This window comes from Rutilus rutilus (assembly GCF_951802725.1).
Source record: "Rutilus rutilus genome assembly, chromosome: 7".
NCBI classification, from domain to species: domain Eukaryota; kingdom Metazoa; phylum Chordata; class Actinopteri; order Cypriniformes; family Leuciscidae; genus Rutilus; species Rutilus rutilus.
Window position 1 is genome coordinate 42,827,166 of NC_140221.1, and position 15,106 is coordinate 42,842,271.

At 36.2% G+C, this 15,106-nt stretch overlaps 1 protein-coding gene across 2 annotated transcripts; it reads right to left on the bottom strand.

Moving 5' to 3' along the window:
* Positions 1 to 474: 474 nt before the first annotated feature.
* slc2a11b (solute carrier family 2 member 11b) lies at positions 475 to 13,183 on the bottom strand. Of its 2 annotated transcripts, none has more exons than XM_084414563.1 (12): positions 12,869 to 13,183; positions 11,384 to 11,482; positions 8,340 to 8,500; positions 8,122 to 8,246; positions 6,831 to 6,960; positions 6,094 to 6,242; positions 4,769 to 4,956; positions 3,959 to 4,069; positions 3,618 to 3,719; positions 1,745 to 1,820; positions 1,443 to 1,570; positions 475 to 1,148 (listed from the first exon to the last, which is right to left on the bottom strand). In XM_084414563.1, the coding sequence occupies exons 1-12, from the start codon at positions 12,920 to 12,922 to the stop codon at positions 960 to 962; spliced, it is 1,512 nt and encodes a 503-aa protein (XP_084270689.1). In that variant the 5' UTR covers positions 12,923 to 13,183; the 3' UTR covers positions 475 to 959. The 2 variants fall into 2 exon arrangements, with proteins under 2 accessions (XP_084270689.1, XP_084270688.1); XM_084414562.1 differs by lacking the exon at positions 12,869 to 13,183 and adding an exon at positions 12,409 to 12,682.
* Between the last annotated feature and the right edge of the window lie 1,923 nt (positions 13,184 to 15,106).

A 15,106-nucleotide genomic window follows, 5' to 3' on the forward strand; every position in this document is an offset into this window, starting at 1 on the left:
GACATTTATACATTAAATAGTACATTGTTTTAAATATATTAAGTTCAATGATTAAAATTGGCATTCTCCTCCTGTAATCTCTATACAATTATATTTTTTAAAAACTCAAGTAATTGTAAACGACAGTGATTGGTCGATTCTTATCAGTGTTGAGAAAAGTAACAGATACCACGTGTTTCCACGTGGTGTAACACTGCGAGACTAAAGGAAATTATTATTGTAAAAATAAAAAACGTTACATAATTTAAGACTAAAACATCCCTGATTCTGAAAAATGCAAACCTTTTTGCACACGTGAAAACATTTTGTTTAATGTCAGTTTTCTATCAATTTTTTTTGTTGACATTAAAATGAAGTAAATTCAAGTATGATTCATGCAGTGATTTTTAAAGTTTGTAAAATATCTGAAACCTTTTAAGAATGTTGAGAATAAAAGATAACTGACTGTGAAAAAAATACAGAGCATTATGTGTTGTGAAAAAAAAAAAATCCTTTATTTTCAAAATGTTTGTTGACATTAAAATAATTTCAAGCATGTTTAATGCAGTGATTTCATGACTTGTATCTTTCTCGCTTAAGGTCACAATATGAATCCATTTTACAGAATTAGACCAGAAACCTGTATTAAGTACACAGATTCTAAAAAGTATTGCTCCATAGAGTTTTATTCATTTCTTTAAAACACATCCGAGATGTAATACTAGTATTGAAGGTCCCTCATTGTGTGACTCTCTTTGATATAAAAGACAGTATTCATTTTGAAGGCACATGATTTTGTGCAGTCTGTATGTGAATAACTGATCACACGCTTACAAATCACTATATAGTACACTATTGTTCAACATAAGTATCTTTAATTCAGATATTTGCTGATCTCACATTTCCATGTATTTTTGGCATATTTTATGCATGCCCTTTCAAATATTAAAATACAGTACTTTGTGAATGTATTATGTGTTTTACAATGGTGTGGACAGTAGAGGGCCCTCAGTACCATTGGCAGCGGTGAGCTTCTTTCTAGAGCGAAACTCACTCTGAATCTCCAGAAATGTCTTGTTCTTGGTCTCTGGGACCACAAAGAAGATGTACGTGGCCACCAAGCAACAGATAACGAGAAAAACAAGGAAGCAGTACTGCTTTAGGCCATTCTGGGAGAGATAAAGAAAAAATGTACATTGTTAAAAACAAAGCCTTTAAATTCATGTTTTTAAATAACTAGCATTAAAAAGTCATTAACTCTCATTTTACAAAATATGCATGATAAATAATATTGTCCAGTGTCTTGGACAAACACAGTTGCTTTGTGAAATTGTTAATAATACAAATTTTGGATAACCCATTCTGTACATAATACACAGTGTAGCACCAAATGTTTGTGTAAACCAGCCCCACTCATCAAAATGCAGTTCTCTAAAAAGAGGGGAAAAGGCATTTGTATATACCACAATAAATGGGAAGATCATGCCGATTAGGAAGAAAGAGGTCCAATTGATAGAGCCAGAAAGCATGTATGCAGCAGGCCGATCGGTTTGGGTAAACATCTCTGTTGTTAAAATGTTTGTCACACCACCTGCAACACAAAGCACAATAATATCACTGATCAAACTAGTGTGTGTTTACACCAGTGTGTGCCAATGCACACAACAATAGTGTGGACAGAATACAGTTTGTGTTATTGTTAAAAGATTACTGAGTTATGTAATTTTCTGTCTTTGCTTTCTTTCTTTTTTGCTCATTCATTCACCTGGTCCAAGGCCAAAACTGAGGATGAAGGCAAAAACACAGGTCATACTAAGGTAAGGAACCCAAGTGCTGGACTCCTGTGAGGGAGAAACAACAAACACATCAATAAATTGCAAGAAATCAATAACTCTGTACAATAAACTTGAATTGAATTGAAAACATTAAATTAAATCTGCATACATATAAATGTTTGAAACAAATATTAAGATCACAAACGTTATGCCATTTTTCAATGTATCATACAGTATGACTGCAGTTTATTGAGACAATTGACACTCTTAAAAATAAAGGTTCCTATTGGAATTGGTTCCACATTATAGATTGTAGTATTGGGCAGCAAATAAAATATATAGCTAAAATTGATAGTTCACCCAAAACAAATGTTGCTCACCCTCATGTCGTTAAAAAAACCTGTAAGACTTTCATTCATCTTCGAAACAAATGAAGATCTTTCTGATATAATATGAGAGCTTTCTGTCCTAATCCATATGAATTGAGCGGTTTAATCCCAATTTACTGAAGAGACTCGATTGCTTTATATGATGAACAGATTTAATTTAAGCTTTTATTCACATTTAAACATTGATCAGCGAACATAAACAGAAGCTCAACCGAACCTGCTTGACGCGCGACAACAAACCTCATTGGTTCCTGCTGAAGCTCAAACGTGTTGCGTAACACGAGCATGAACCTCATTGGTTCTTGCTGAAGCTCAAACGTGTTGCGTAACACAAGAATGAACCTCATTGGTTCTTGCAGAAGCTCAAGTGTGCTGCGTAACACAACGATGAACCTCATTGGTTCTCACACGTCAAGTAAACATGCTTGAGCTTCCGTTTACCACAACTGATGTGTGAGTTTATGAATGTTTATATGTGAATAAAAGACTAAATTCAATCTGTTCATTATATAAAGTGATTTTGTCTCTTCAGAATATTTGGACTAAACCGCTCAATTCATATGAATTAGTTCCACAATCTGAACAACTTTTTAAAGCATCAAAGTGGTAGTTGCGTAGCTGTCAATGGAGGGACAGAAAGCTCTCAGATTTCATCAAAAATATATTCATTTGTGTTCCGAAGATGAACAAAAGTCTTGCAGGTTTGGAACGACATGAGGGTGAGTAATGATGGCAGAATAAAAAATTTTGGGTGAACTGACCCTTTAACATCCATGGAACCTTTGTACTACACAAACGGTTCCTTATGGGAAAAGGTTCTGTATGTAACAGAGACCAGATAGTAAGAGCTGTGCAAGTAAACCTCACTCCCCTGGCCTCAAGAGTATCACACTGATGCTAAAGGTTGCGATCTTTACACTCTCAAAATAAATCTACAAAAATTGTACCTTTAGGTGTATAACAGCTTGTCACTGGGGTAGTACCCTTAAAAGGGTCATCTTTGTGCTTATTTACCCCCTAAAATGTTCACAGTAGTACCTTAAGGGTACATATTACTAATATGAACCCCTAGGGGATAGATATGGTACAGATTTGTCCTTTTATGGGTACTGCCCTATTGACAAACTGTTTTGCATGTTTTTTTCTGACAGTGTAGTGTCCTTGTTAGTGCTCCCGCCTCCTCTGCCGGTAACACTGAATCCCACTCGTCGTGTTACATTTAGATTATTAAAATGTTCTTTACACTGAGAACAAAAAATAGGTCTTTTAGAACTTTTCTCTGAAAGGTTCTTTGGGGAACCTAAAATTGTTCTTCTATGGCATTGCAGCAAAATCCCCTTTTAGAGCCTTTATTTTTAAGAGTGTAATAACATATTGACACGGTGCACAAAATAAATGTATTGAGATAAACAGCAAATATACAGTAGTATAGTATAGTATTAGCATATAGAATTTCTTATAGGTCTCTGTTAACCTGAAAAGTCAGTGCGACGGTGAAACAGACACAACACAGGCTCATGAGAGAGTATCCACCGATAATCAGAGCCCTTCTTCCCAAAGACTCGATCAGAAGACCCTGAAACACACACACACACAACCTTTCAACGTCGGGTTTATAAAGTATAATTTTCTAAAATCTCCATGCAACTACTACTAAAAGCTGAAGCACAAAGCACGAAGCACCATTTGTCAGATCAGCACTGTGTGATTTGTGGGACATGTCTCTGGATCAACAGGAACATGCCAAACGATTTTATGCCAAAAATGCTTTCTGAGATTAACGACTTTGAGCTGGTACACAAATCCCAGACTTACACACGTCAGTGCAGTGATGCACTCGCAAGCTCCGGTTCCCACTGTAGCGTAAGGAATCTTGTCAGCTGGAATCCCAGCCTGGGTGAACACGTAGTCTGCATAAAAATAAATCTGAAGGGAGAGAAATCTCAGTCAACTGGGGTCACAAAGACACATGTACATTAGATGTAAAATTGTGTGACAGTTGCTTTGAAAAATGACAATAAAAATGTAAAGGGAAAAATCCAGTAGGGAATTAGGAAAAAGTTCCTCACGTTCCCCCCTGATTTTTCTTTAAATTAAAGAATGTGTCTTATATTGTCTACTTTTAAAAGGTCACGTAAACAGCATACATTTTCATGTAGATATAGTCTTAATTTTGAACAGTATATCTAATTTTGAACACTTAAACCTAACAAAACCGTGTCTGAAATGTGTGTTTGTGCCCTCTCTCTTGGTTTGATGTTTTATCCAATGCAGTGACATTCATATATTTACTTTTCAATAGTGCTTAAATTGTCTATATAATGTTTGGGCCTACAGTACATGGTTCAGCATTGGCTTTGCTTCACTTTCACTTTTCACTTTACTTTTTATATGAGCTGAGATAAATGTCACAAAGATACTTTTTTTCCCCCTCTTTTATAATCATTTGCCTTGAGAAAAGATCACGGTTTAATTCACAGCATGCCGGTCACATGCCATTTTGGAGGGAGGGTGTGTTTTTTGGGGTTTTAATAGTGCACATGTCAGCAGTCAAGGCTAATCATTTTATATTCCAAGCCATTAATGTGAAGTTATTGTCTCCGGGTGTCTGAGCGAGATACACACCGCATTGATGCCGTTGAGTTGCTGGGACATGTGAATCACGAAGAGGGTCAGAAGCTGCCAGCGAAGACTGCTGTCTTTAAAAAGCTCCCAGGGCTTCTTGGGTTTAATGCCGATCGCACAGTCCCTCTCTCTCTCTATGTCCTCCTTCTCTCCATGGTACTTATCCGGGCCATGGAACCACGTTAGAGCTGAAAGAAAGTGGCAAAGGGCATAACATTCCTTTACTCACGAGATGCTCTTCTCCTCGCTTCAGTTGTTGGTTACGGCTCAACTGATTTATCTTCCTTGCAGACAGTGTTCACATCACGACAGCCATTCATGGCAATGAGATTTTTCGCTTCAGTATTTAAATGTTTTGATTTTCTGGTTATACACAGCTGAGATGAGAACATCATCTTCACATCAATGGAATCATGAGTTTAAATGTGTCTTATGACCTTACTTGCCAGCAAAACATGAAAAACAGATCAAAATAAGCAGGAACCAGATACAGTTTTTTTTTGACCAGTCATTTCCTGACCTGAAAACTTACATGCTGATTTTGTGGTTTGTTTTACTGGTTATTGATTTAACTGCTAATATTAATCTTACCTGGCAGTATTTTTTAATTCTCACATGAAGCACATTGGTAAAGATTGTAGAAATATGTGCAGAACTTTTACATGGACAGTTGATATTTCATTCATATAAACAGTATTTCCGTAAACTGCTTAATTTGCCATATCACTCCTTATTTAGTGAGATTTATTGCAGAAACTGGTACATTGGTTCAGCTCGGATGCATTTAATTGATCAAGAGCGACAGTAAAGACATGAATAAAGTTACAAAAGATTCAAGTAAATGTTATTATTTTGAACTTTCTATTCATCACAAAATCTGATTAAGAGAAAGTTCCACAAAATTATTAAGCTGGCGATTTCAACATTGATAGTAATAAGATCAAATCAGCATATTAGAATGATTTCTGAAGGAACATGTGACACTGAAGACTGGAGTAATAAATTACATTTTACAATATATTCAAATAGAAAATAGTTATTTTAAATTGTAATAATTTATCACAATGTTACTGCTTTTACTTGAGTTTTTATCAAATAAATGCAGTCTTGGTGAGAATAAGAGACTTCTTTTTTTTTTAAACCAGACTTTTCCATCAACTGATTCCACAAAAAGTATAAATAATTTGAACAGCAGAGTACAGATCTGAGCTTTATCACTACCTTTAACAACAAGTCAAAATTGATATTAACGGGTATATATAAATTGGCACTAGCACCGTCTTTATTTAAACAATATTGTGCACAGTTATTGAACCAGTCCATACCTTTTGTGCAGGCAACATCATCTCCACGGTCGATGAGCAGGTAGCGAGGGCTCTCGGGGAACCAGGGCAGAATCAGCAGCTGCAGTATGGCTGGAATACAGGTGGTGGACAAGAGTATGGGCCAGTACTCCTCCTTACCTAACAACTCTCTGACAGAGAGAGAGAGAGAGAGACAGAGAGAGAGAGAGAGAGAGAGAGAGAGAGAGAGAGAGAGAGAGAGAGAGAGAGAGCCCTTTACTGGCATGTTGATTTAGTAAATTTAATTTAGTTGGTTACAATAAGAGGAATCTTTTGTATGCTACACTACCGGTTAAAGATTTGTTAATTTAATCAAAAATGCCGTAAAAGCAGCAATATTGTGTAATATTAGGCTATTTACAGTATATAACTGTTTTGGAAAAGCTGAATTTTCCTCCAGTCTTCAGTGTACATAAGGCTGTTTTTCTGTAACTCTGCCATTATCAGACATTTTGAGTTGAGGAATAAATAAATAAAAATTGGTAATTTTTCTAATAAATAGGGTATTTTCTGTAAATGAAAACTTCATCCACTTTGACTTGTGACAGTATAAAGTCAAAGATTGTTGTATGGGTCAGCAAATAAATAAATCATTTCTGAATGAACTACCCCTTTAAAGTGAGTAAATTGCAGGGGGGGAAATCAACAGGAGACATATTTAAGACCAATTTTGACCTTCCTCTTATGCTTTCTGTGGTGTTAATGCCTTTGTTTCGTACTTGAGGCCAATCACTTGTCCTGTTAAGATCCCCCCGGTGATGAAGATGGAGGTTCCCATGGACATGGCTCCACGCAGAGCCCTAGGTGCGATCTCACCAATATACAGAGGCTGCGCACAGATTGCGATACCTGTCATTCAAATGAGATGTCAGTTATGGGACCATAAACAAATGCTCATATAATGTTGTGCAACTTATTTAATTAAATAAGCTTCTCATTCATGTTTAGTCATTTAACAGATTTATCATAAAGACAACAACAAATTCTATCCAGCAAATCACTTACAGAAATTCAAAAACATGCAATGAATGCATTTTAACCACTTGCATTTATTTTGGGATTGCTTTGTCTCAGGTAGGCCTACAGCTTTTTCACTGGGAAAACATACTTTTTAGCTTTGCTGATTATTCAAAAGAAGATATTCTGACTAAATGTCATATTCATGAATGCAAATGTACTAATTAAAAAAAACTATTTATGATTTTATGGAGTAAAGCAAGGCTGTACATTTGATAATATTAGAAACTCTCTGAATGAAAAAATCTATTAAGACTTTGAATATTTGTGAACCTTATAAGGAATGTATTTAAATTTAAAAAAAATGTATTTTGTTTTATATATTTTGACCTTCCCCTTATACTTTTATAGATTGCTGTATAATGTTTAATATTTGTATTCATTAAAAAAAATACACTACCAGTCAGAAGTTTAGGATCAGTAATTTTTAAAAATGTTTATTCTCCAAGACGGCATTTATTTATTTAACAAACAACAATATTGTGAAACATAACAATTTAAAATAACTATTTTCTATTTGAATATATTTTAAAATGTAATTTATTCCTGTGATCAAAGCTGAATTTTCAGCATCATTACTCCAGTCTTCAGTGTCACATGATCCTTCAGAAATCATTCTAATATGCTGATTTGCTGCTTATGACACAATTCCAATTATTATCTATGTTGAAAACAGTTGTGCTGCTTAACATTTTAAACCATTACATGTTTTTTTTTTTTTCAGGATTCTTTGATCTTTTTTCAGGATTCTAGAAAAATCAAAAGAACAACATTTATTTGAAATAGAAATTTTTTGTAACATAAATGTCATGACTGTCAAATTTGATCAATTTAATGCTATATGTATACATTTATAGTATATATATTTCTATTATATATTTCTTCAAAAAAAAAGTTTTAACTATAGTGTATAATGTTAATGTTGATTGAATAAAAAAAAAAGATCAACCTTCACTAATTTTAGCTATGTGCTTTAAACCTTGAGATGTGTACCTGCGTTTACTCCTGTCAGGAAGCGTCCAATGATTAAAAGCTCAAAAGTGCCAGAAGGATAACTCAAGCCCATGAAGAAAGCAGCCAACAGAGCAAATGTGTTGTTAAACAACAGTGTCCCTTTCCTGGAAAAAAGATGGGAAAATTAATCTCAAGACTGTAACATCCCTAAAAACTTAACTGCATTCTTCAAACACAGTATTTTGTCTTCTGTTCACCTTCCAAATCTAATGGCCAGAGTTCCCCCAACGGACGCTCCCACAAGTCCACCAAGAGTGAATATGGACACTATGGTGGACCAGAGGAGAGTGAGCATCTGTGTGGAGATTTCCGTGTTGTAGCGCTCTGTCCATGTCTGATTAATGAAGTTCTGCACAGACTGATAGAAAACACACAAGCAAATGGAATAAATACTGTCAAAGGAAATAGTTCATTTAAAGTTGCAGTAAGCGATTTCTGAGATAGTATATAATAGTAATAATGCATTACAATATTGCTTCACCCCCTAAAAAGTAAGGCGCGTTTCCTTTACAGATTTGCGCAAAACTTTTGCGATTTTTCCTAAATGTTGACAAAAAAACTATTGCGAAATGACGGCGTTTCCATTAACCGGTGTTATGCGACTAAAACTTTATTTTTTCCTCTCGCGATAAGTAAAGTCATTCAAAAAACCATGGCAACAGACATTGGTAGGTTTATGCATAGATATCATATAATAAAGGCTAGATGTCTCGCGCTGGCCAATGGAGGTCAACGTCCGCACACGGCGGCCATCTTACCACAGGGTGCTCGCTCACTCGTAACATGGTGCATGTACTTTTAAATAACCATAACGTGCTCAATTTTCTACCGATTTTCAAACGGTTTGGTTTGTTATAAACGTCAGAGATGTAGTTATGACACTGCATACATATGAATAATTATAACAATGGACTTCCATATGAAAGAATTATAGCCACGTTAATAACGTTTGTAAGAAACCAACCAGCTTGTAAATCCGTCAAGATTTCAGCGAGATAAGAGGATTTGTGTGCGTGCTGATAACTCACCTTAATTCACAGCTTCCCTGTGGCAAGATGGCTGCCGGTGATGCCGGAAGTGACTCCGTCTTAAGACAAGACATCTAGCCTTTATATGGATATCTATGGGTTTATGTCCCAGCCACTGCACTAGCCATTATTATTAATCGAAGGAGATGTATGTGTGTTTTCCAAGCATTAATGGTTGGTTGAAACTCTTCAACCAACCAGCAGAAATGAGGGAGAAACACCCAGAAACACCTCATATGTGCCGCTCACAAGTTTAATAAGGGTCGTTCCTTAATGGTAAGGAACGACCCTTATTAAACTTGTGAGCGGCACATATGAGGTGTTTCTGGGTGTTTCTCCCTCATTTCTGCTTCGAGGTCTTGACTGTGGCATTTATTTGAGGTTTAGAATCCATTATTCCTGTAATTCTTTTGTCTTATATGAATTTAATAAAGAACTCTGTCTCGTATTCTTTCCAAACATACCGCGTCGTCTACGTCTGGTGACCTGTAAATGCGCAAAAACTGTTTCCATTGCAGTTTTGCGAAATATTTATTTTTCAAATTGCCTGAAAAACCACCTCATGCAAGCTTAAAAACTTTTTTGCAATAAATGGGAGTTTTTGCGAAATTGACGTGTTTCTATTGGCCGTATTTTCAATTCGCAATTTCAATTTGCACAATTTGAAGGGTAATGGAAACGCGGCTACTGCTGATTTTTTATATCGACAACCAAAACAGGTCCCTCCCTTCGTTGCTCCGCCCAAAAAATGACAAACAGGATATGCATTCAGGCAAGAAAAGTTGCCATTTCAGACAGCTCACAGCAGCGTTAGTTTTGTGAAACAGCAAATCCAATGTTACTCACATATCGAGAAAAAACAAAGCAACCTCAGCGTCCGTTTTCAGGCCTTCCCGCTCTCTAACGTCCCTCCAGTGCTGGGAGGCTTTTCTAATACTTAATGTATAGGGTAGGCAATCGTTTTTTAAACACTTTTTGTTATATTGGTTGAAACTCTTCACATCCTGAAAGCCATCAATAATAGAAGTGGTATATATCTTCAGTGGAAGTCTCAGGACCAAAAAATTTTCATCCAATCATTGCATGCAGTTCGAATGCAATGATAAGATGTCCCACCTGCCTCGTAGTCGTAATTACCTTCTACCCCGAGCTGTTCCTGAATTTCTGCGTTTCTATGTCAACACTATCAACACCGAAATGAATCTGCAGCAGTCAGGTGGTACAACTAGAGCTCTGTAAGTTGTTTATGTTTATTTATATTGTAATTTTATGTGCTTTCAGACATGTAGCAATTTAATGCCTTCTCTCGTGACTCTGCAGACTCTGCTGTGTGCGCTCATGTGTTTTGAAGGAGGCGTGGCTTTGGAGACGCTATGAAGGGAGGGTGGGATCTCATGCTTTCAAAGCTAGCTTGCTATTGCTAGCCTGTTCGAATGCCTACGCCTACCTTACCTTTAACGTGGGTCCTAAAATAGCTCTTGCTTCATCTGACCTTTTCCTCTTTGATAATATCTCAGCCATCTCTCTTTCTACGGTCTTTCAAATGTCCCGGCTGCTCACTCGTCATCATCATGAGTGTATGGTGATCGCTCTGATCCACTTTGTTTTTTCTCCTATGCAAGGACTATGTAACAAACATATATTTTTTTCAGCACACACAGATATCTAGCAAATATTCACAAATTTGTTTGTTTGGGTGTTGATTTCAATTTTCGTTCGCTTTTCTCAGAAACCACCAACTGCACCTTTAACTTGTAATAATAGTATTGTAAACATGAACAATATTTTGTCAAACAGAACATCTTAGAATATCATTGCTAATCTAGGGCAATGTGTGGACATTGTGAAACATGGTTAAAATTGACCCCGAGTTAACAATTAATTAAAGTGCAAAAAGCCCAAATGTGGGTTTTGGATTCAGTAGACTATACATTTAGTCAAATTTTTAGCAAAAATGTGACAGGGACCAAAATTCTCATTACATATTAACTAACTACAGATTTCATGTGACTTTTAATCTGATGAGCGACTGCAATAATAACTTATACATCACACACACATACACATAACCTAAGTAAAGTATTTTGACTTAACTCCTCTTAATATGACTGTATAATGCATATTATACAAAGTATGCTTTATATGTAAACACAAACAGGCTTAAGTAAAGTGATGAATAATCGGGTAAAGGCTTGATGATGCACATTTCTTACCTTGGTCGGTGCATTTATGATAGAAATATTGTACCCATACTGAAAGGTTCCACCAATGCCAGCGGCCCAGACAGCCAGAAGAAGAGACTTACTGGGAACCTGTAGTTAACACAGTACAAAAGGCATGTTCAGACGTGATCTAAACTTGCTGTTAACAGCTAATATTTATACTGGTTAGGAGTAGAGTAGAGTAGAGTAGAGTAAAGTGAGGAAAACTGAAGTATTGCACGCAACAGCAGCTGAAGAGCAACAAAAATATACAATAAATATGGTAACACTTTACAATAAGGTCTCATTTGTTAACATTAAAGAGCAATATTTTGAAAGCATTAATTAATCTTTGTTAAAATTGTCCATTGTTTGTTCATGTTAGTTCACAGTGCATGATGTTAACATATATGAATTAGTAAATGTTGAAATGAACATTAAGATTAATAAATGCTTTAGAAGTATTGTTTATTGTTAGTTCATGTAGACTGTTAATTAATCTACATGTAGTTCATGTAGACTGTTGATTAATCTTAACAAATTGAACCTAGTTGCAAAGTGTTACCAAATATATGCATATGCAAAAATACAACAAATATACAATAATCTAAAAAGAATGAATGTAATATGCAAGACACATAAACATAGCAAGTGCTTTTACAGCTTCACGTCCTGTCCATCACAACTAGTGCAGCTAACAATTTTTGGTTCCCTTAACGTTAGTTTTTGGTACCCAGAACATTCTCAGAATGTTAGTTTATGGTTCCCAGAACGTTATTTTTTATGGTAACCACCCAGCAACGTTCTGGGAACGTTATTTTATTGTTACATAAAAATAAAACCAAAAAAGAACGTTCCCCTAACGTAAGTATTTGGTTCCCAAAAAAATAACCAAAAAATAACATTAGGGGAACGTTCTGTGTTAACTGGGCGAGTAGTATACTAGTTATAACCTGCTAGTGCTGAGTATTTTTAATTATAATACATTTGTTATATGTATTTCAAAAATAATATAACAAGAATAATTTCAAGCATACCTTTATTTGTCGAACGGGTTCTTTGAAGTCTTTAAGTAAAGGCTGATATTCCTTTAGCTCTCCATTGTCTTTGCCCATTTTTGTAACTCGTCCAAAATATTTTAACATTTCACTTAATATTCCAAACGTCTCTTAATCACGGATTCAGAGTGTCTCTGAATATGAACTCATCCTAGGACAGAACTGCTCTTAGAGCTCTAGATGAGGTGGATAACAGATATACTAGCAGAAATACAATCATGCTGTTGTTCAGAGCATGAACAGTGAAAAATGCATTGGTTCAGAGTTGATTCGGAATGAATTTCCCTTTAAAGCCACAGAGAAGCTCTGTAGGACGTCTTTGGGATATTTTTGTCCTTCAACACATGCATATCAATTGCTTTTCCACACTCAGTCCTGTGGATAATGCACGGAGAGCCTTGTGGTGAACCATGAATTCAAAATTCAAATGAAAGCTTACCTTTCTTCTTAAAGTCGTAGACTCTTCCGGGTCGTTCATTTTGAGTTCATTCATTTTTAGCAACTTTAGAATGCTAAAGAAAGGAGTTTATTCCATCATGCCGTATTGCTCTCACAGGAAAGATTAACTTTGAAGGGGCGGTAGGTCTGTGTGCAGTCATTAGTGTAATCATAAGCTCAGATGACCACCACTGGACCAACCTGAGGAGCAAATTCTGAATTCTGCATGTGAGATTACAGCTGGATTGTCCTCTAATGGTTATTTAATGATGACTAATAAATACTTCATGCTAGCTGTCTCTTAAATGTGAGAAGAAACACTTATTGACCTATATTAAGCATTGTGTTGTTTGCATTGATTACAAAGAACACATTGTTGCTGTTTCAGTCAAGTGACCGTAGAGCCCATAAGCCTCTTTCTGATTCATAAAACTCAAGCAGTTTGGAAGGCTCTGATCACACCAGTATCATCATTTGCGTTTAAAGTCTAGGCCTGTATTTCATATAAAAAAGCATTGTTATAAATGATTATCTAAAATGCTTGTGACAGAAGGAAATGTTGTGTTGCCTCACCAAACTCAAATCTTCGGTACAAGCTCCTAATGCATAACCGCTCGCCTGGTGTAGACTAGTCTAAACTGTTCAGTGAAAGTAGCCATATCTAATACTTGCTTCAAAGTTTCAAATAAAATCGTTGTTAAATACCACATAATTGGCATAATACCAAAATACCAACATATTGCACACTGCCGTTATGGAATATAACATTTAAAAAATATATATTCTTGCTGAATTCCCTATTCATGATGAGGCAAAATTAGTCTGATTTACATTTTACGTGACATTTACAGATATTATGTGCCTAAACATTTTTTTTGCCCATTCAGAGCATAATATTTTGAGCTTAATTTGAATTAATTACAATTTTTCTCAGTTGCTGAAACCTTGCTCCATTTTCTGAAAACATTAAACACAAAACCTCATCTTCAAGCACTATTCACAAAACCTCTGACTCCTCTTGCAAAATGAAACTTTCGCCTCAAAACAGTTGTACCTGTGTTCAAAATCAAACAAAGTGATCAAAATGATACACTATCAAGCAGTCAGTAAGCAATACACCAAAAAATAGAAAACACGTTGTTCAAAACATATAGTACTCAGGGAGAAGTACATTTTTACAGTTTTTCTCGATTGCTTAAACACATTTCTTGAAACTATGCCTCGTATTCTCAAAACAGTAAACACAAATCCATAAAGTCTCCCCCAATTCCTCAAACATCCTATTTTCAGATCAAAATGAAGCTCTACACTCAAAACCATTCACTCTTGCTGAAAAACCAAACTTTGTCCTCAGGCATCACACACTAGCCATCACAAACACACACACTACAACACAAACTGGTGCAATAAATTCAAAACAACATTTCCAAAACTGGTAAGTTATGTTGCTTGTGCCCCCACCCACCACCCCCCCCCCTCCCCCCCCTCCCCCCCTCCTTAATGTACTGTACAGTACAATACAATACACCAAACAAACAAACAAAAAATAATCTGCCCCAGCATCCCCTCTTTTGTCTGGGTCAGGCCAGAGAATCTCGTCCACATCACAGGCTAAAATCCTCGGGGGTAAAAGCAGCGGGGGTAAAATCCTCTTGCGTGCCTGTTCCCCGCTGGCACGCATCAACTGAAATATTTGGCAGTCTTCTTCTATTTCAGCGTCTCTGTGTCCTAGAAAAATAGAAGTACTGATTACTGTAAGTGTAACACATCCTTTTTACAAAATGAAAGCATTCAGAAAACTATCTGTATGTGAGGCAATTTGATGCATTTCTTTTTATTACAGTAGTATAGGGCAACAGCTACAGTAGGCTACATGTATGTGTTGTAACAGCACGCTGTACTGCACTCAAAAGTTACAGTAGAGAGCAGTCTGAAGTACATCTAGTGTACCTGTTTTTCTCCCTGTAGGTTCTTATGATCGAAGCGACCTCATTGTTATACCAGCCTCCCTCATTGTTATACCATGGACAAAGACATACTAGAGTGGCAATGCTTGTCTCTTTGGCCTTGCCCTTCCCCTTCATCTTCCTCATCCTCTTCCTCCACTCCCTACTGCTCTTCCTCCACCTCCACCTCCTACTTTTCCTCTTCCTTCACCTCCACTCCAGTGTCCTCCTCAACCTCCTCCTTCATGTCTTCCTGGATCAATTGTTCAAAAACCCACTGAACTGACTCTGGC